This window comes from Orbicella faveolata, unplaced genomic scaffold (assembly GCF_042242905.1).
Source record: "Orbicella faveolata isolate gen_17 unplaced genomic scaffold, um_ofav_v1 contig_14, whole genome shotgun sequence".
NCBI classification, from domain to species: domain Eukaryota; kingdom Metazoa; phylum Cnidaria; class Anthozoa; order Scleractinia; family Merulinidae; genus Orbicella; species Orbicella faveolata.
The window spans coordinates 20762213-20783083 of record NW_028301541.1 but is presented as its reverse complement, the minus strand read 5'-3'; the positions used below and the strand labels follow the sequence as shown (position 1 = coordinate 20783083).

The 20871-nt window shown below is 47.9% G+C and overlaps 6 protein-coding genes across 6 annotated transcripts; all 6 read left to right on the top strand.

Annotated features, from left to right (window-relative positions):
- Window positions 1-3950: 3950 nt before the first annotated feature.
- Window positions 3951-5186, top strand: LOC149114468 (uncharacterized). The gene has a single exon (XM_089287009.1). It carries the CDS (start codon window positions 4024-4026, stop codon window positions 5110-5112), a length of 1089 nt encoding a protein of 362 aa, XP_089143135.1. The 5' UTR covers window positions 3951-4023; the 3' UTR covers window positions 5113-5186.
- Window positions 5187-7142: 1956 nt separating this feature from the next.
- LOC110046827 (uncharacterized protein F54H12.2-like) lies at window positions 7143-10409 on the top strand. The gene has a single exon (XM_089287008.1). The coding sequence runs from the start codon at window positions 7896-7898 to the stop codon at window positions 9276-9278; it is 1383 nt and encodes a 460-aa protein (XP_089143134.1). The 5' UTR covers window positions 7143-7895; the 3' UTR covers window positions 9279-10409.
- Window positions 10410-10481: 72 nt separating this feature from the next.
- On the top strand, window positions 10482-11534 carry LOC149114467 (uncharacterized). The gene has a single exon (XM_089287010.1). The coding sequence runs from the start codon at window positions 10667-10669 to the stop codon at window positions 11324-11326; it is 660 nt and encodes a 219-aa protein (XP_089143136.1). The 5' UTR covers window positions 10482-10666; the 3' UTR covers window positions 11327-11534.
- Window positions 11535-12491: 957 nt separating this feature from the next.
- LOC149114466 (uncharacterized) lies at window positions 12492-13006 on the top strand. The gene has a single exon (XM_089287729.1). The coding sequence runs from the start codon at window positions 12492-12494 to the stop codon at window positions 12987-12989; it is 498 nt and encodes a 165-aa protein (XP_089143855.1). The 3' UTR covers window positions 12990-13006.
- A 2311-nt stretch (window positions 13007-15317) lies between these two features.
- LOC149114465 (uncharacterized) lies at window positions 15318-17106 on the top strand. Its single transcript, XM_089287007.1, has one exon. It carries the CDS (start codon window positions 15879-15881, stop codon window positions 17097-17099), a length of 1221 nt encoding a protein of 406 aa, XP_089143133.1. The 5' UTR covers window positions 15318-15878; the 3' UTR covers window positions 17100-17106.
- A 404-nt stretch (window positions 17107-17510) lies between these two features.
- LOC149114464 (uncharacterized) lies at window positions 17511-20801 on the top strand. Its single transcript, XM_089286072.1, has 3 exons — window positions 17511-17851; window positions 18377-18831; window positions 20719-20801. Exons 1-3 carry the CDS (start codon window positions 17511-17513, stop codon window positions 20799-20801), a joined length of 879 nt encoding a protein of 292 aa, XP_089142198.1.
- Window positions 20802-20871: the final 70 nt, after the last annotated feature.

The window sequence follows — 20871 nt, the reverse complement described above, 5'->3', positions numbered from 1 at the left end:
ATCCCCCTGGTCTACTCTACCCACGTGACTTCGGCTTGATCTGTGATTGGCTGGACGGATCTTCATAAAGCGAATCGGCGTCGTCCGCTCTTCAATCTGAGTTTTTTCAAAACTTGTATTGAGCGTCACTATGGCTTTGAGGGAGAGGCATATTCAGAACAATTTCCGGCCGAGAAAGCCTGACCTAACCTACGAGGAGACAATCGATAGGATGGATGACGACTGGGTTCGTTTTTACGAAGACATGGATTTCCCAATCCGAGATTTGTTTTCGGGCCGTCGTTGGTTCATCCATTTTAAAGACTCGAGCCAGTTAGAGGTGATGCTTCACCAGGTATTGTTCTTTATGGACGAGCAACGAGAGAATTGGACCAGAAGCCGGCGTCAATACCGTATCATTGAGAAAGTGTTTTAGAGAACCTTGTTTAATGCGATCCTTGCTATTCGCAAGAACGTTGTGTGGGAACTGAAAGTGAAGCCGCCTGTGGACAGAGTGACATTTCACCGGATGATGTTATGTTATCAATTTGAGCCGTTCCATACCCACTGGACTGAGAGACAGAAGAACACGGCTAGACGCTATGTCAATGTCATAAACTTTTATTATAGCGTTTTCAACCAATGTAATCAAAATACAATGCGATCGATGATCGATACGGAAGACAAATTACCCAATGTGAATTAAAAAATCAGAGTGTGTTTTTAACAAAAAACTGTGTCTGTTTTTTTCATAAAAAATGGGCAGGACGAGGTTTCGATCCTCGGACCTCTGGGTTATGAGCCCAACGCGCTTCCACTGCGCTACCCTGCCTTTTTTAGTTTGGGCTCTGTCCATTCAAAATATCTTCTGAACTTTGTCCGTGGATCAGTCGCGCTTCGGCGATCCCTCGTGGGGGTTCGTCGATCCATTGAAAGAACTTGCAGGTGCGCTTGGGGCACTTGAGATAGAGCCTGTCTGGGTTGGCAGCGGAGTGGGAGGTGGCTAAGACCAGGGACTTGTTGCATAGACATCGGAAACGGGCTGGGTCGATGCTCTTGTAGTAGGGGTGGGTCTGTTCGGTGACGCGTTGGAAGTAGGCGTTCACTTCAGTAGCACCACAGGTCACATAACACTTGGTGTAGAATCTGGCAGAGGGGCATCGGTAATACTCCCAGGTACTGCCGTCGGGGGTTTGCACACTCCTGAATTTCATGGGTACCCAACAGCGCGGGCAAGTGTGATCTTGTTTTTTCGGTTGGTCCAGGAACTGATCGGGGTCGAATTCCTGCAACACTTGTACTTCGGTGAATTCTCCTAGTGTTTCTAGGATGTGTGTGGTTTTTCGCACGTTTTTGGGAGTCAGTCTTTGTCTTCGCCGGTGATGTTTACTTTTCATTTCGCTTTTGACTCCTTGGCGTTTGATTGAAAAGACGCTCCAGGGTTCCGAGAAGCCTTTGAGAGGTACGGTGGTCCAACTGACAGAGTCCGGCGTGATCTCTTTGAGGAGTACGCGTTCTTTGAAACGTAGTCTAGAACGAGGTTTTTTGAATAGCCATCTATCTAATGTGGATTGTAGTAGTTTACCTTCTTCTCTCTTGGGGATGTCCAGTTTCAGTTTCTTGCGATCCTTCTTTTTGGATGATTTTCTTTTTTTTATCGATTTTTGGGACCTCTTCGGGTTCGACGAGCGAATCCATAACGCCTGCGATTTTTTGAAAAAATGACGCGTGCTGGAATGGGTGGTTCTACTTTATAGACGGGTTAGTTACCAATCAGAGACGTGTCAGGTGATGGGATCATGTGCTACTTTTCATTCTGATTGGCTGTGTAAAAAAAAAAAATAGCGCGTGATCCGTGAAAGTACGTGTACTGAGTGAAAGTGGAGGTACGGTGCAGCTATAAAAGGAGCACGCTTCTCGGGTTGAGAATCATTCTTGACTTGCTCGTGGTGCGGTGATGACTCATAGGGGTTTGGATGAGAGAGATGTAGCAGAGATCGTGCAAGATCTGAGACAACATTTGAATCGAGCTTCTGAGGTTTTGGAGGAAATCGAAGAAGGCGAAAGACCGTTACATGTAAAGATATTTGACTTGGAGTTACATCTTGTCTCCCCTTTGTACTATAGGCTTCAGAGGCACTTGATTGACTGGTGCGACCGAAAGCACCATCCTCATTTGTCGGATCAAGAAGGAAAGAAGTTTAACGAGGCCAGATGACTTACCACAGCAACTCTAACCAGATTCGGGAACTAGTGAAAGAGATTGCGGATGAGGAGGTAGAAACTTTGGGATCTCTGGATACCCTGTCGCACGTGAACGTGTACATTTTTGACAATCTCTTTGAACCGTTAGGGAAATTACCCGAAGGTACGTGGACGTTTGATCTCTTGGAAGAGTTGATCGGTGAGATCATGCGTCAACGTGATATGTGGAAGGATCGGTTTTTCTTTCGTGCCATTAACGCTGATGAGGATGAACTGTGTGGTGTTTGTAAAGAGAGTATGCGTCAGGCATTTTATGTGAAGGGGGATGAACAGGAGGCCCTGATGACGTGTCGTCCGATGACGACGAAGTGTGTGCTAATCAGTAGTCTTTCGCCTTCTTTGAACCAATCAGATTTGTAGTTTTTGTAAAAACCAATCAGGCACGACGTTTTGTACCTATAAGAAAGTTGAAATAAAATTGGGTTGAATCATTTTTTATCATGTCTCAAGCATTGAGTTGGTTGATCTCGAGAGTGTGTGCAATCATGGCCGATCGATGGAGTTGGGTCACCTTGTGTTCCAGATGCGATAGAGTCTATGCGAGATACGGTGACGGTGAACCCATCCCAGGTTATTTCAGTGATTCGCCCTTGGAGGTGTTTGACGAGACTAATGTCGAAGGCAACGTGATGCGTTTTGTCGCTTATATCTTGTGGTTGAAACAGCAACCCGATTCATTTAAGAAGTATCTCGATGTACGAGAGCAGCGTTTTGAGTTGTGGAGACAGTGCGTTTGCCTACTTTGGCGATTGTGAAGAAAAGTCAAAAGAAGAAGCTTTCGACCGGGACGTTATTGGGAAGGTATCGGGATCCCTACAGAGCCGGTAGTCTGGGTGGTCTGACGCGATTCGCCAAGGCCAATAAGATCTCGGTACGACGTGCCCGCGAGGTCTTACAACGGGATTTGGGGTACTCGTTGCACAAACCCAGACGTCGTCGTTTTCCCACGGTACCCGTCGTGGTGTTCGGAATCGACGAGCAGTGGACGGCTGACTTGATCGAGGTGGACGTGTTTTCCAAGCACGCTTGGGTCCAACCCTTGAAAAGCAAGACGGGTAAAGCGGTGACGGAAGCCATGACTAAGATCTTGAAAGGAGGTAGAAAACCCATCAATCTTCAGACGGACCACGGGAAGGAATTCTACAACAAGACGTTTCAGGATTTGATGAAACAGAAGGGCATTCATCATTTTTCGACTCGTGGGGATACGAAAGCTAGTGTGGTGGAACGGTTCAATCGAACCTTGAAAGAACGTTTGTACCGGTACTTCACCGTGAAGAATACGTTGAAGTTTGTACCCGTGTTACAAGATTTGCTCAGAGGGTACAATCGATCGTATCATCGAAGTATCAAGATGGCTCCCGATCAAGTGACTTTAGCCAATAGCGAGGACGTGTGGGAGACTCTTTACGGTAAAAAGGGAAAATTCAAGAAACCTCAACTCAAAGTCGGGGATCGTGTGAGACTGAACAAGAAGTTCAAAGAGTTCAAGAAAGGGTATTTACCCGGTTGGACCGAAGAGGTGTTTGTGATACGTAGGGTGCGTCCTGGTAAGGTTCCCACGTATAAAGTGGAGGAATGGGATGGCTCGTCAGTCGATGGCACGTTTTACGCGCAAGATTCGCAAAAGGTGACCGTGAAAGACGACGATCTGTTCCGCATCGACAAGATCGTCAAACGAAAAGGGGATAAAGTCTTGGTGCGTTGGAAAGGTTGGCCAGTCAAGTACGACAGTTGGTTGGATAAAAAAGACCTGTACGTGACAAAAAAGCCAAAAAAATGAAAGATTTTTACGTGCAGTTGCTGAGCAATGCCAGTACGTTTGAGTTTCCCGACAACAAGGCTAACAGTTTCAAGAATCGTCTACCTTACCCGCTCATGTTTGACGCCGACAAGGAATGGAAAGTGGGATTGGTGAGCATTTCTTACCCGATACCCCCGTCACGACTGCATCAAGTACCCGCCCATCAAGCGCACGACTTTGACGACGACGATTATGTGTTTGGTGTTGAGTGGACCATTGAAACGTTTCTCAGGACATCCGATGGTTCGTGGGTTCCGGGACGTTACCGCGTGCCATTTCACGTCCCCGGGAAGGAACTGAACCAAGACCGACACAAAGTGACGAGTGGTAGATCTCTCATGCAATACCTGATCAATCGTTTTCACGAACGCCTGTATCATTGTATGGATCGATCAGGTGAAAGTCTACGAGCTCCGGACGGGAAAAAATACTACCCCGTGTTTCGATGGGAGGGGTATGATTTGATTCTGGACGACACCGACACGTTCCTCAACGCATCCGGAGACAGAGAACGTCCAAGAGTGTTTTTTGGTCCTAAACTGGTCAAGACGATGGGATGGATTAACGAGGAATCGTATTACTCCGTTCACATGACTATGAATATGATTAAAATGTTCCAAAACGACACCGTTCCAGCCGATTACAAGAAAGACTGGAGAAACCATGACGCTCTTCGCACTCGTGACTTTCGGGATTTGAGCAGCGCCGGGGTGTTACAGCTCAGTCCCTATTGCAACTGGCGCTTCAGTTGCCTGGACGAGGAATACGCCAAGGTCTATCGGGGAGTCAGCATCCATCCGGACCTCCCTCCTCCTCGTAGTCTCATGTACTTGTATTCGAATGTAGGACCCAGCACGATCACGGGGAATCGAGTGACGGACCTATTGAGAGAAGTACCCCACGACCCTACCAAGACGACGTACGAACCTTCTCAGATTCAATATAAACCCGTACGCAGCAATGTTTTAGATATAGTGGAGATGCAATTGGCCGAGAACGACGGACGACTGGTGGACTTTACCTCGGGCGTGACCTCGGTGACATTGCACTTTAAGGATGAATGAGTCTCCCGATGACTTTTACGTGCAGTTGATGAGCAATGCCAGTACGAACGAGTTCCCCGACAACAAGGCCAACAGTTTCAAGAATCGTTTGCCGTACCCGTTACAGTTGAGAGAATCGGGATGGAAAGTGGATATCAGCGACCTCTCTTTTTCGTCCGCTGTTCGTCAAATGGGATTGAAAGATCCTCTTCTGTTTGAAATCTGGTGGATCGAGTTGACAGACCCAAAACTCAACATCCACTCGGAAGCCATGGTCCGGATCAAAGAAGGGTATTTGGAATTCACGCCTAGGACTGGTGCCGAGTTCATGAACATGATACGAGATCGATACATGTGGCGTGTGAGGGATCAAACGGTGTACGACCTACAAATGTTCAAGAAAAAGAGCAAACCAGACGATCCCACCGAAATGCTGTACACGATCATGCATCGTGCCGAGAACGGACAGTGCGTCGTCGACAACTCGAGAACGTGCACCACCCTCCAGATCAATGGTAAGGCTAGGTATCCGCAGATGTCCATTGGGATCGAATTGGCCAAGAAGATGAAATGGGTCAAGATGGGAAAATTGCAAAACGGACAACCGGGTTACATCTTGGGACCCAACTTGAGAAAAGAATTTCCCACGGAAGTCGTACCCACGGCCTTGGACTTGATCATACCACAGAATGACGGGGACGAGATTTTTTACAAGATCGACCCGGACGCATTACATCTGAGTTGTTACATCAATTGGGTTTTCACGGACCTGGATCGTAGTTACGAAGAAGCGTTTGGTAACGATCGTCGTTCTTTGTTTGTGTATTCGAATGTGGGGCAGAGCATGGTGACGGGAAATCAGGTCACGGATCTGTTGAAACAAGTTCGTTACGATCCGGATGTCGTCGACTTTCAACCGAGACACATCCTATATCTACCGGTGCGCACGGCCGTCTTGGACATTGTCGAGACGCAAGTGTCTGAGAACGACGGACAACTGGTGAACTTTGCTTCGGGTGTGACTACGATCACGTTGCATTTCAAAAAAAAAAGATGAGTGATTTTTACGTCAGCTTACCCAGTGACAGCAGTAAGAACGGGTTTCCGGAGAACAAGCCCAACAGTTTCAAGATCAGGCTACCCAATCCCATACGCCTGGAGGGACATGGGTGGAAAGTGGGGTTGTGTAGCATCGCTATGCCAGATGCTCATTTGACGCTTCCTTCCTTTACCGATTCTGAAGATAAAGTCACCTTGGCCTATTGTGCATGGAGACGCGTTGAACCTCGAACTTCAAATGGGCATTCGTTTGGAGAAGCTTTCTTCAGCACCGAAAATGTCAAAGTGGTTTTCAGCAACGTGAACGGAGTTGAATTCAAGAAATCCATTCTCAGCTACTTCGAAAGGGAACGCATCTTCAAATGCTCTGGACCGAGATTAAACTCAAGATATGTCACGAGTGATGGTAAAAGAACCTACGTCGCGTTCAAGTGGGAAGGTGAAGACCTGGGGTACTTACCATTTACATGGGAAAACCGGAAATTCCAGTTGGAAAATCAAATGGTTCGCACCATTCCGTTTGGGAAGCTTCTGAAAATATGGGCTGTGATTTGAGGTGATGCTATTTTTCTGCTCTTTTAAGTCTCTCTAGTTGATGTGGATATACTTTATAGCGATTCCTTCTCCCGCAACGTGGTATTCAACTGTTTAATGTTTTTGCCTGAAATTTCCAACCGGATGGTTTCTGTAAATGGTAAGCACCCCTGGTAACGGATAACAAAGACATCTTACGTTCCAAAACGGATACACCTGCATTACGATTTAACGTCGATCTGGCTTTGAAAATGGGATGGATCCAGGAGAAGGGAAATATTTACGTGCTAGGCCCAAACTTGCGAATCGAATTTTTCGATGATGTCATTCCAGACATTCAAGGCAATGGAGACTTATATGATTCTGATGGAAATCGTGTTTTTTGGAATGTCGTAAAAAAAACCCTCAAAAATGCTGATTTTTTGAGACTCAGCATCTTTTGCAATTGGCGTTTTCTGAACCTGAACAAAGCTTTTGAAAGTGTGATTGGAAGAAGTTCGCGTTCCTTGTTTGTTTACTCCGACGTGGGAGGTGGAAGTGTGGTAGGAAATCAAGTCACGGATTTACTGAGAGAGGTCAACTTGATTCGAAGAGGAGCTGGTATTCAGTACTTCGAACCCACTCACATTCAATATATTCCCGTGCGCAAGGAAGTGCTGGACATTATAGAAGTGCAGGTGGCCGAGACAACTGGAGAACTGGTGAGATTTGGGATTGGCCAAACGATCGTGACGTTACACTTTAAGAAACAATGATCGGGGGAACTTTGATACGGTTTCATCCCGACGGATACCAAACGGGTTCCGGCATATTCGGTCAGGTTTGGAAAGGCATCAAGAAACGAGGTCCAGGCATTCTCAAGGACGTTCTGAAAGAGACGGCCATGGAGGGTCTGAAAGGTTTAAATTCGGGTGGCAAAGGAGGAAAGCCCAATTGGAAAGGTGCACTCGCCGGGTTAAAGCGATGAGCCATACGATCCGGGAAACGTAAAGCGAAGCAAGAGATACAACGAGTGTTGGGCAGTAAAAGATCTCGAAAAGACCTGTTTGGATCATGATTCCCATCTACTCGAGACGTGTGAGACGTCTACCTGGAGGAATACGCACGTATAAAGGCGGTTCGATATTCCAAACCAGATCAAAACTTCCAAACTATCGTTGGGTACAGTCCGCACTGAGAGGGGTACGACGAAAAAGACGACGTAGAAGACGATGACGGACATGGTGGCTCATGCCAGGTCGGCGGGGGTTCGTAACCCCCGCCTGGACATGTTCCAGACCCCTCCCACGGATCTCAGCATGTCGTCTCGACGTGTGGTGAGAATCAATCCATTCAATACTGGGATCAACCTAGTGACCTTCCAAGTCGATCCGCAAGAAGACTTTATCGACCTGAACGAGAGTTTCTTCGAAGTGGAGTTGGCCATTAAGACACCTACCGGAGGCAATATAGCGCAAGCGAATCTCATCGGACTCGCCAACAATCTGGCCCACACCCTCTTGAAACAGATCAATGTGAGATTGAATGGCACTCTCATCAGCCCACAGACCGATACTTACCACTACAAGTCCTACATCGAAGCGCTGTTGAACCACGACCGAGACGACGGTGAAACGATCCTGACACCCCATGGTTGGTACAATTGTCTCAGTGTACCCAGTCGTGGAGACGCAGATGTAATGACAGCCAATAAGTTGGATCCGACTCACGCCGATTATGATGCTTTACCACAAGATCTCAAGAACATGGTTCAAAGTCGAATTCAGTTTTTTGGTGGAAAGAGGGTGACTTTGAGGTTCAAACCTTATCTGGAAGTGTTTCATCTCAGCAAGTTAATGGTACCTGGCGTGCAGATCCAGATCGACATGTACTTCAATCCCCCAGCTCTGTGGACCGTCCGATGGGCCGGTGCCGATAGTATCAGACTGACTGAAGCCGACGTGAATGTGAGATTGTTCCTGTCCCAAGTGAGAGTGACTCCCTCGGTGTACCGAGAAATCATGTCCAGCGTGAAAAGTGGAAGAGTGGTCACCTACCCCACGGTGAGAGGTGAAATTCGAACCTACTCTCATCCCAATGACAATCGTCATTTTGAGTGCAGCAATCCTTTTCACAATCAGCTACCTAATCGGTTAGTGGTGGTGTTGATGAAACAAACAGCCTTCAATGGAACTATTACGATCAATCCGTTCTCCTTTGAAAAATTCAATCTCGCTTCCATCAAACAATTGGTGAGAGGTGAAGAGTACCCCTACGAGAACTTGGAGCTCAAACACTATGATGACAGTAAAGATCTGAGAGGCTACTACAGATTCCTCCAGGCCTCAGGAGTTTTGTGTCTGGGAAAAGGAAACATGGTCAGAAAAGTGGACTGGGGGCACGGCAAGATATGCAACCTGTTTGTATTTGACAACGCAGCCAACGGATGTTTGGACAGTCCAGTGTTGAACCCCAAGCAGTCAGGTGAGCTGCGTCTGGTGATCGATTTTGGAGACAATCCAGGATCAAACCTGACCATTTTGTTGTACGGCGAATTCGAGAACTTGCTGGAGATCAACGAGAACCGAGTCGTCACCTACGACGTGTACCAATGAGAAAAAAAAATGGAGAAAGTAGCCTTGAATAATTTACAATTGGATCATTTGGCCCGAACGAATCCGTCACTCTGCTGTGTTTTTTACGGAACGGTACCTTGCGATCGGCTTCCCAAGACACTGCCTCAAGAAGGACCGACCGCTTACATCGTGAACACGGACCCTCACGATAAACCCGGCATGCATTGGATCGCTTTGTGGGCCGACAAGGACAAGTGTGAGATCCTGGACAGTTACGGCCTGCCGTTGGACGTGTACGGAACCGCCGAACCGTTTCGAGAATGGTTGGACCGTCATTTCAAGTACCATATTTCAACGGCAAGAGTTTACAGTCACTCTTCAGTCAGAGTTGCGGCGGCTACGCCCTGATGTTCCTGATCGACCGAGCCGAAGGTCGTGACCTGAACGCGTTCTTGAGTCGTTTTAAGAAAAACGAGTTTGTAGAGAACGATCGTAAAGTAGGACAGATGTTAAAACGTTTGATCGTGGACGACTTGGCCTGGCGCAAGATTTGTAAAACCCCGTGTCAACAGGACACGTGCGGTTCCTCTAGAGGAGTGCGTCATTTGTTAAAGTAAGCTGTTCGAATAAAAAGTGTTCATTTTGAGAAAAGATGTTGCGTGGTGAAGTCAGATGCTTCCCTCGATTCCTAGAACTGTGTCGAGACAGGTATCTGGACTTACCCTCGGATGATCCTCGTCGACAGGTCCTGAAACGCATTGCGGATTGCGACAGTTATCGTCGAGTCCGATTCATACTTGATCAGGAAAAAGATCATTTACTTCGATAAGACCTGTTCCACTTGCGTCTGAGAGCCAGACTTCAAACAGACGCTTGCAGAGATTATAGGTGTTACCCGTACTGGCACGTCCTTCGATACGGCAATAAGTCCTTCCGACATCACTTTGTGAGTGCATAAAAGGCGTGTTCAAATCACATTTGACATTCACTCTTGCTATGAACGCCGAACTTCAAGAACTCTACAGAGCCTTAGTGAACAGTCCTCAGAGACTCCAAGACGAGTACAACGCGAAACACAGTGTCCTTAACACCGGTGAGTTGCCGTCCACGGTGACAACGCGCAGGAAACTTAAGAGAGCGCCAGCCATGCCGACGCTTTCCAAGAAAGAAGATAGGAAAAGAAGAATGAAAAAGAGGCATTGGTACGAGGACAAGTTCGGAGATTTGAGTAAATTCGCGAAGAATCCTCGAAAGAGAGCGCCCACCAAGAGAGCGCCCGCCAAGAGTCGAGCCAAACCACCCATCTGTTTCAATCGTAGAACCACCCTCTTGAGTCTATTGAAACGCATCCAAGCCGTCAAGACACCCTTGGCTACGTTGTTTGGATAAAAACCGAGCGTCCCGCGACCGTTCACCATTTCAAGATCATGGAACGACGCAAAGCGTTTCAATTTCACACCCCGTCGAGTTTGTTGATAGCGGGTCCGTCTGGATGCGGCAAGACGGTGTTTACCACCAAACTGCTCTTGGAGAACGGTGACTTGTTCCGAGAAAAACCGAAGAGTATTCATTACTGCTACGGTTCGTGGCAAGATGGATTCCAAAAGCTCAAGAAGGGAGGGGTCAAGTTTCACGAAGGTATCCCCGACAGCGAACAGTTACCCCGATGGTTTCCTCGAGGGGGCGTTTTGGTCCTGCACGATCTGACGGACGAGGGTGGCAACGACAAGCGCGTGTTGGATCTCTTCACCAAACACTCTCATCATCGGAACATCACGGTGATTTACTTGTGTCAGGATCTATTCCCTAACGGAAAATTCGCCAAGACCATTTCCCGCAACGCTCATTACATCGCGGCCTTCAAGAACCCGCGTGATCATTTAGGGATACGAAATCTATTACTGCAATCGTTTCCAACGCGATGGCAGGAGGTGTTGGATACGTTTCGAAAGGTGACAGATCGACTTTACGGTTACATGCTATTGGATCTTCATCCAGCCAGTCAGGACGATCAACGCGTCCTCAGCCGTGTGTTAAAAGACGAGGGATTCGTGCGATGCCATCAGTTTGATGCAACGTCATGTTGAGGAGCGAAGTAGAGTGGTTTCCGATATTCATTCACCTGTGTAAAAACAGGCTCAACTACATCATGAATCCCAATGAAACGGACTACGAGCCGATGAGACAGGTCACAGAATGCGATAGTTATCGCCGAGTACGATCCATCACAAATGCATATAATGGTGAAGGTTTCGAGAGTTTGGTTCATACCCAAGAAGTAATCGCCAAGAAGAAGATAGAAAGAGAGAAGAGAAATGAGTTCTGGTGGTGACGAGTTCAATTTCGAAGCTCTGGACGATTATTCGCCGTGGGGGTCTCCGGTTCCAACGGGGTCTCCGGTTACGCCTGCAGCGGGTGTGGGTCTAAGCCTGAACACACCTTCACCGCAGTCTTCACTGGCGACACCGCCACTGTCAGGGACCAGGCTCGAGGTAGGCACTGCTAGCGTGGGCACGCCACGCGCCAATGTCACGACGGGTGTCGTTGGGTCGAATGGTAGGACGTTCTCCCACAGTGACAGACGCCACACCTTTGGCACGAGCTACTAGAGGAGGTAAACGACCGAGACGCGTCCCTCGTCAAAACACGCCGACGTCCCCCAGTGATGCTGGTAGCCGTAGAAGAAGTAGCGCCAGTGGTAGTGGAAGAAGACGACGCCGAGGCAGAGGCGGAGGTGGAAGTAGCAGTGACTCCACACCTCCTTCGTCGGTGAGATCGGGTCTTTCTCGAGCTCGAAGGCGAGGAACCCGTGTTTTCAACTAAGCCCAGATGCAGCAACAACTGGAAGAGATTTTGCGACAACAACAACAAACGGCCGCGGGTCGTCGCATTGCCGGTATCACCACCACCAACACGATCACGACCACCTATAAAAACGGACAACGTCCTACCGTGACACGCAATTCGACCAGTGTACGTAACTGAGAGCAACATGTTGAGGAGTGAAGTCAAGTGGTTCCCCTACTTCCTGCATCTATGCCGATGCTCTCGCTCTTACTGGCATGTGACCAGTATGAATCACGAAGACATGAAACGTATCTCGGACGAGTCCAGGACAAGTCCAGGACATCCTGAACCAGTCCGTCGAAACCGCTTTCAAGGACGAGATCTGGGAGTACGAGCAACAAGCTAAAAGGATCGAACGTACCGAAAGAAAGTTAGAATATATTTGGAACTGGTTGGAAGAGGGTCATGAGTACTTCCGTCTGTTTATTGGATGAACCTTTTACCACCGTGGTGGAATTGGACTCGCTGAAACGTTTGGACGGATTGTATGCCTTCTACCACAAGTATTGGTGGTGTCGAAGACAGATGTTTGGTTACTACAAATTGTGTAACGCCATTCTCAACGGACTGGCATTACTGGTCGTGACCGCGAGCATCATCTTGGGATCCGTGTGGAAAGATGGGTACACGGTGGTAGGATTGACGGCTTTCGCCACCTTACTGAAAGGATGGAACGATTTCAAGAAGTATTCGTTCAAGATGGACATGGTCAAATTCGCTTACACGACTTACGAAAAGACGCTGACTGAACTTAGGAATTACGCTCTGGTCGGAGTGGAGGAAATGGATGGGTTTTTGACCAAGATGCAAACGTTGGACGACGTGGTGACGGATTTCACACCTCCCACCTACGACCGATACGTTCGAGACTACGAAAAACGATTTGTTCACGTTCCTCTATAAAAAGGGCACGCGATCACCTTCATGCGTCATTAAAGGTGAAATTGTGTGCGTGTCGTCATCAGAACCCGACATGGTGAGGAGGCGAAGGAGACGGCGAGTGCCATCGCGTATGGGAATACGTAGAAGGAGAGGAAGGATCCAAAAGGGAAAAGGTATCGGTAAACTGGTAGGAACCGTAGCCAAGACAGTTTTGAACATTCTGGAAAGCTTGTGAATAAAAGAGCGTGCCAAACCATCCTGACGTTAGACGTCCACGATGAAAAGGTTACGACGACAACGTCGTTTCTTGACGAGCGTCCTGAAAGAAGCCAATCGAAAAAAACGTCAACAGATGTTGCAGTACGCCGACAGAGATCAGATCAACGCCATCAGCGAGATGGTCTTCAATTTGCTGAAAAAGAGGATCCCCATCAACGCGTTGACTTATGGGAAACTGAAAAGACATAAAAAGGTTTTGCGAGAAGTGGGTAAACGTAGAAACTCCCTCAAGCGCCGAAGAGAACATCTCCTGAGTCAAAACGGAGCAGGGTTCTGGAGCGGATTACACGGTGGTTTTCGAGCATGTTGTGTACGGTGAAAGGACGCGACGAAGACGGTTACCCGCTAGAGGGCATCGACGTCATACCCAATTTCCCACCGAGAGAAAAAAACCAAGAAGAGTCCAATACCATTCCTAAACTCGTGCAGCTGTTACAAGATGCCAATTGTCGCGAAGCCCAATGGAAAGACTCGTCCGAGTACTGGAATAAGAGGTACCACGCCTTGTATCAAGAGTACATGGCTTTAAAATTCGGTTACTTTTGCCAAAGCTGTCAAACGAAACGAGATACCACGCCGCCCGGTGGGTGCATAGAGTTGTGCAAGGAGTGCGGTAAAGGCAAGCAAACCGTTCAAAGTCTTCAACTACAGTTGGAAAAGAAAGAAGAAGCCATACAGTACTGGCAAGACTGTTACGAGACGGCCTTGAGAGAATTGTCCGAGTTTCCTGACACGACCCTGAGTCAGCAGGTATGAACGAAGTCATGATGGTGCCCGTTCAAGAATTCAATCGATTGCAGGACTATTACAAGGGTCAGATCACCCAGAGTGCCTTGTTGAACAAAGCGGGACGTTTGGCCGCCGAAGAACATATCATCTTGAATGACAGTCGTATCCCCGACAGCATGGCCGTCAAGATGACCAAACCCATAGCAAACGAAGAAATTAAACTGGTGAAACGTAAACGGACGGGTACACGCGGCACACCCTCGTACCAAGGGACGGCAGAACCCGAGTCAACAAACAGCCCGCAGCCCCCGTTATCGTCAAACAACAACCCGCTACACCTTCCACATCAGGTCTTAAAAAGGAGCTTAAAACTACCAAACCATCCACAAGCAAGAAGCCACCCATTCTGCCCAAACCAGCCACGTTAGGTAAAAAGGGGAGTAGTTCGAAAAAGAAAGTCTTGTCCGAAGCACAAAAGAGGTTCTTGAGAGACATCGGTGTCTCAGAAAAATACTTAGGCGACGACGGAGGTTACAGTCCCAAAGGCAAAGCAAAGACGTACAAGAAGGCCAAGAAGACAGCCGCAGAAAAGTTACAAGAAGGACGGGAAGATTTCGAACCCTGGAGAAAAGGACTGAGCTATGACTCGGCCTAAGAAGAAAATCATGCAAACCAAGAAACGTTGGAAATTGTAAACAAGTTTTTTATTGATGTTGTTGTAATCATTAAAAAATTGCACTTTTGTTGTTTCAAAAAAGTCTGTTGTTTCTCTCATCGACAGACGTGAACGTGAATCGTGGAGAGAACTTTGCAACGAGATACAGACCTTCGGAAAGGTCCAAGAAAAATGGGTACTAGGTCCCATCAAAGTCAAGCTAGAGACATGTAAGCTAAAGTATTGCCCCCAAGGAAGAGTTCCAGGACTCAAAAATAAGCATATGATCGTGTCAGGATTCTACAGAGACGGACAAAATATTAAGCGAGAAATATTTTTAGGGTACAGTTTCAATGGTGCCTATTACAGAATAGATGACGTCAAGAAACTTTCACTTTTTTAGAGTCACTGGGATCGACTACCTCCAGAAATACAGTGTTACGTGATTCGCCTAGCTACGAGGCAAATCCTACTCGAGCGTAGAAGAAACAAGAAATTACGACGTCTTCACAAAGAAATATTGACCTTCGCAAAACTGAAAGAAGAATGGGGCATAGGACACATCAAGATTGTTATATGTCGATGTAATTCACCATGCTGTATAAAAAAGAAGAAGACAAATTCACACATTTGAAAATATTCGGATGTTACATCGACATTGACGATAAACCCCAAAAAACGTATTTAGCCGACTCTTACAAAAATGCCAAGAGACGCGCCCCCGTAGAAAAGACTTTCATCTACCCTGTCACTGAATACTACACTAAGTACGCTCATAATAGATGGTTAAGAAAATATCGTACCAACTCTCTTACAGAGTCACTGGGATAGGCTACCTACAGAACTACAGCATTACATACTTTCCTGGGCAACCTGGCAGCACATACTAGACCGCAGGAACAATGAACTATTGAATCAACTTCACGGAAAAATCTTAGATTATGCCAAACTGAAAAGACAATGGGGTCACGGTCACATAGAAATACGAACGAGGAAATGTAAACTAAGCGTATGTGAATCGATGTATGGACCAAACCCTCGCCACACGGCTTTCTATGGCCATTATGTCAACATTCATAACGAGAAAAAGAAAGTCTATTTAGGATTTAGTTTTAAAAACGCGTTCCGTAATGTAGACGAAAAAAAATCGTTCTTGTTCACCGCTGATGTATGATTGGTTCTTGTAAAACTTGTGTTTATTGATTAAAAAGCGATGTTTGTGCCATTGTCTCATTCAAATTGTACTCATGTCTTCACAGAACAGACGGACCCACGACGAAGCGTTCTTTGACGTGGACGATGATGACTGGATCTTTGATCCGGCTCTCGACCAAGTGATGACCCAAACTGGTGGTGGTAGCAGTACAAGACCACTCCTAGATTTCGAATTAAGACCCGTAGGCGCTCGCCGTAACTGGCGAAACGTTCTCAACAAACAAAGATTCGAAGCCACGCTCAAACAACATAGAGACGTTACTCCCAGAGACAATCTAGGTCAAGAATTGACTCATGCCCTCCAACGATCCATCGAGCAACAAATCGATCAGGAGCCTACCCTGACACCCCACTCCATGGTCCATTTCACCATGCAGTCCAGTGCCTTCACGCACGCCTTTCAATCCACCACTTTCACCGTGCGCGAATTCGAAGAAGGGAGTGAAAGACTAGAAACTTATCTCCAGTCTCTCGCGGCCAAACTCAACTCAAACGAAGAATTCGCCCCCGATGACACGTTTACCATGGAAACCACCTTCATACGCACACCAGGTCCGGGGCGCGGGAACGGAAAACGATACAAACCGAGCTGTGCCGCCGTACGGGGAATCGTCAAACGGTCGCGCGTGATCATCCAAAACAAACACAATCTCTGCTGCGCCCGCGCTATCGTCACCATGAAAGCCCTGGTGGATGCGAACGGGAATCCACGAGACCAAGATTACCACAATCTCAAACAGGGGCGACCCGTCCAAGAGCGATTGGCTAAAGAACTCCACTGTCTAGCCAACGTCCCCGAAGGACCTTGCGGCATTCCCGAGTTGCAGCAGTTTCAGGCCGCGTTACCTGGGTACCAACAAAAGGTCCTTTCCATCGATCCACCGCACATGCTCATCTACGCGGGACCCGTACCCTCGGACAAAATCATTCGTCTCATCAAAGAAGACAGTCACTACGACGATTGTAATTCGTTTCACGGGTTCCTCAGCAAATCCTACTTCTGCGACGAATGCAATCGAAGATACGATCACGACGACTTTCAACATCATCCCTGCGACGGTAAATGGTGTCCTGCCTGCAAACGAAAAGACTGCCCCGATTTCATCGAAGCCAAACGACCCCTAGAACGTGGCAAGTTTCCTAAACCCACCTCGATCTGTCCGTTGTGTCACAGAAAATTTTTTGGAGACCAGTGCTACAACTACCACCTGCATCGACGGAGTCTCAACATCCCATCCATCTGCGACACCTAAAAAAAGTGTCCAGACTGTTGCCACGTCTACGAGCCAAACGATAGGAACGGGCGAGGAGGGGACCTTCGTTACCCCGATCACGTATGCGGATGGGATGAATGCCTCATCTGCGACAAAAACGTCTTTCTACCGACTCACCGATGTTACATCCAACGCATCCCCGAAGACGAAGACGAGCCCAAAAAGAAACGCGTGCAGCGCGACGAAGTCAGAGGTCGACTCTTCGAAGAACCCGAACCCGGTGATCCAGATACACGAGTCTGGGTGGACCGAGATCCACCCCTTCAAGTGTACTGCGACTACGAAGCCATCACCGACGTCGAAGGAAATCAAACGCCCATTCTTCTCTGCCTAGAAGACGATCAAGAGGATGACTTCTGCTCCTTCTACGGTCCAACCTGCACCGCTGACATGTTCGACTACCTCGAATCCATCGCCGTCGACGTGGACGAAGACGATCGGAACGTCATCGTCATCTTCCACAATCTCAAAGGCTACGACGGTATGTTCATCCTACAACACTGTTACGCTACGCATCGAGAATTCACGGACCAGATCACCGTAGGCACCAAGATACTGTCTCTGAGAGCCGACAGACTGACTTTCAAAGATTCCCTGCGCTTTCTCCCATTCCCGCTGGCCAACTTTCCAGCCACCTTCGGGATAAACGAACTGTGCAAGGGATTCTTCCCGCACAAATTCAACACCCTAGAAAATCAAGATTACGAAGGACCCATGCCGCCGCGAGACATGTACGATCCCGACGGCATGTCCGCCAAAAAGAAAGCCGAATTCGAACGGTGGTACCAAGAGAAAGTCAACGACAACTACCATTTCGTCCTACGGCGAGAAATGGAAGCCTACTGCGAGTCGGACGTCAAACTCCTCAAAGCAGGCTGTCAAAAGTTCCGACAAGAATTCAAACAAAAAGCCGACTTCGACCCCATGGAGAAATGCGTCACCATCGCCTCCGCCTGCAACCGATTCTGGCGCAAGAAACTCGTCCCGCCCAACACCATCGCCTCCAGACCACCTCGAGGATGGCACGGCGCCAGATCCAATCAGTCCGTCAAAGCCCTGAAATGGCTAGCCTGGCAAAAACACCTGTTACAACACACAGACCAAGGCGATCGTATCCGTACCGTACGAAACGGAGGTGAAGTCCGCCTTGCCAATCACCTCGTGGACGGTTACGATCCCACCACTCGAACCGTCTACGAATTCCACGGATGTCTATGGCACGGATGTCCTCGCTGTTTTCCCCGCCAACGCGACAGATATCCCATCTGCCACACCGATCGCACTCTACAGGAAGTCCACGAGTCCACGCTACAGAAACACGCCCTTCTCAGGCAACGTGGCTACCAGCTCCACGTCAAGTGGGAATGCGAGTGGGACCTGGTGGTCAAAACCGACCCAGATCTCCGTCAGTTCCTAGACACGTTCGAAATCGTCGACCCGCTCGAGCCCCGAGAAGCCTTCTTCGGAGGTCGCACGAACGCTGTCAAACTGCATCACGTGACCAACGTGACCCAAGGAGAGAAAACCAAGTACGTCGACGTGACGTCGCTCTACCCATGGGTCAACAAGGAAGGCCAATACCCCGTAGGACATCCGCAAGTCATTGTCAACCCCGAAGATCAAGACATTCACCACTACTTCGGAATAGCCAAAGTGGACATACTATCTCCTCACGAAGTATACCACCCAGTTCTACCCTTTCGGCACGGAGGTAAACTCACCTTCCCACTATGCCGCTCGTGCGTGGAAAACGAAATGACCAAACCACTCCTAGAGAAATCGCATCACTGCCCTCACACGGTCGAACAACGCACACTCCGAGGGACCTGGTGCACACCCGAAATCCAGAAAGCCGTTGCCATGGGATACACGCTCAACAAGATCCACGAAGTCCACCATTTCCCACCAGAACAACGCCGTAAAGGACTCTTTGCCGATTACGTGAACACCTGGCTAAAAATTAAACAGGAATCCGCTGGCTACCCTAACTGGTGTGACACCCCCGAAGACAAGGCACGCTACGTGCGCCAATACCAACAGAAAGAAGGTGTCGCTCTAGATCCAACCATGATCCAGAAAAATCCCGGACGCAAAGCCACCGCCAAACTCATGCTCAACTCCTTCTGGGGCAAGTTCGGTGAAAATCTACACAAACCCACCACCTAAGTGGTCTACAACGCAGCGCATCTCTTTGCCCTCGTTTCCAACCCCTTCAACGACATACGACAAGTCAGAATCGCCAACGACGAAGCTCTAGAAGTCGTCCACGCCGAACTCAAAGACAACCAACCCGACAACGGACGAATCAACATCTTCGTCGCAGCTTTCACCACCTGTTGGGCTCGTCTCAAATTGTACAGCTACTTGGAACAGTTAAAGCAACAAGTTCTCTACTTTGACACCGACTCCGTCATCTACTCGCACAAACCAGGTCAAGCCGATGTTCCGCAAGGCGATTACCTGGGCGAGATGACCAACGAACTCGACGATGGCGATTTCATCACCGATTTCACTGCCGCTCGACCCAAAAATTATGGATACAGAACCAACCAAGGCAAAGTCTGCTGCAAAGTACGAGGCTTCTCACTCAATGTACGAGGATCCAGACAACTCAATTACGATGTCACGCGACAAAATCTCCTCGACGAACTCACACAACCTCTCGAGGATGAACGACGCAATATCAACGTCGTCAACCCCAACTTCTTCTGGAGAAACCCAGCCACCAAACATCTCAAAGTCATCACACGGACTAAACGATACGCACTCGTCTTCGACAAACGTGTCGTAGACACGAACACTTTCCTGTCATTTCCGTACGGATACACACCATTGTAATTTTTTATTTCCTGTAATCAATAAAAAATCAATTGTTAAAACTCAATTCCTGTCTCTCGCCTTATTTGGGCATGCGCGAGCGCGTGACGTCATTTTTTGGCCGCCATCTTGATCAATGCGCCATCTTGGATTTTCAATTTTAAGAGAATGTATGGGAATTTGTTGGTCACGTGGTATCATCCCTGGCTCCTGATTGGTTACGGCCCCTATAAGGGTCCTTCACTACTCTCCTTTCATACTTTTTTTTTCTATTCAATACCCTGAAAGGTATCGCAAAACTCCCGCTGTGGATTTCATGAGGCTGAACACCCTAAGCGGTACCAAAACCGTTTTTTTTAACCCGTATGAGGTTCAACGAGCACCCCGGTCCTGTTTCCATGGGAGTTCCCCCCCCCCCGGGAGGGGCAGGGGATATATCCTTTCCATACTTTTTCATTATGGAATAGACAAGGGATTATTGTTTTTACGGGTCCTACGTATGCCAGCAGCATTTTCGTTTGCGGTCCCTTGTATCATTGCACAGTGAAACCTCTATTAAGCAGACACCCTCGGGACCTTCCCAAGTGTCCGCTTAATAGAGCCGGGTGTCCGCTTAATAAAGGTTTATAACAATTGTACAATGTTTGTTAACAATAAACATTCAACGGTTCCTTTGTACTACAATAAAGTTCCAGGTTATTTACGAAGCTATCCACAGTTTAAGTTCATCAGCTTTCATTACCAACTTTAATTTGTTTGTAATAATGCCCTTTCCATACAGCAACGAGTACGGGTACATTTAATGGACTATTTCAAGGACGTAATCCAACGCCACATTGTCAATTCAATCCGGTGTCCGCTTAATAGAAGTTTTTAACAATAGAAATTAGCCAAATACAATTTATTTTAGTGTCCGCGTCCGCTTAATAGAGGT

Coding starts and splice junctions, on each gene's coding strand:
- LOC149114466 (XM_089287729.1), top strand. CDS start 12,492: ATGAGTACTTCCGTCTGTTTATTGGATGAACCTTTTACCACCGTGGTG.
- LOC149114468 (XM_089287009.1), top strand. CDS start 4,024: ATGAAAGATTTTTACGTGCAGTTGCTGAGCAATGCCAGTACGTTTGAG.
- LOC149114467 (XM_089287010.1), top strand. CDS start 10,667: ATGGAACGACGCAAAGCGTTTCAATTTCACACCCCGTCGAGTTTGTTG.
- LOC149114464 (XM_089286072.1), top strand. CDS start 17,511: ATGTTCGACTACCTCGAATCCATCGCCGTCGACGTGGACGAAGACGAT. Junction 17,852..18,376: donor CCCATGCCGCCGCGAGACAT/GTACGATCCCGA, acceptor CCAACGCGACAG/ATATCCCATCTGCCACACCG. Junction 18,832..20,718: donor TCTACCCTTTCGGCACGGAG/GTAAACTCACCT, acceptor CTTTCCATACAG/CAACGAGTACGGGTACATTT.
- LOC110046827 (XM_089287008.1), top strand. CDS start 7,896: ATGACGGACATGGTGGCTCATGCCAGGTCGGCGGGGGTTCGTAACCCC.
- LOC149114465 (XM_089287007.1), top strand. CDS start 15,879: ATGTCTTCACAGAACAGACGGACCCACGACGAAGCGTTCTTTGACGTG.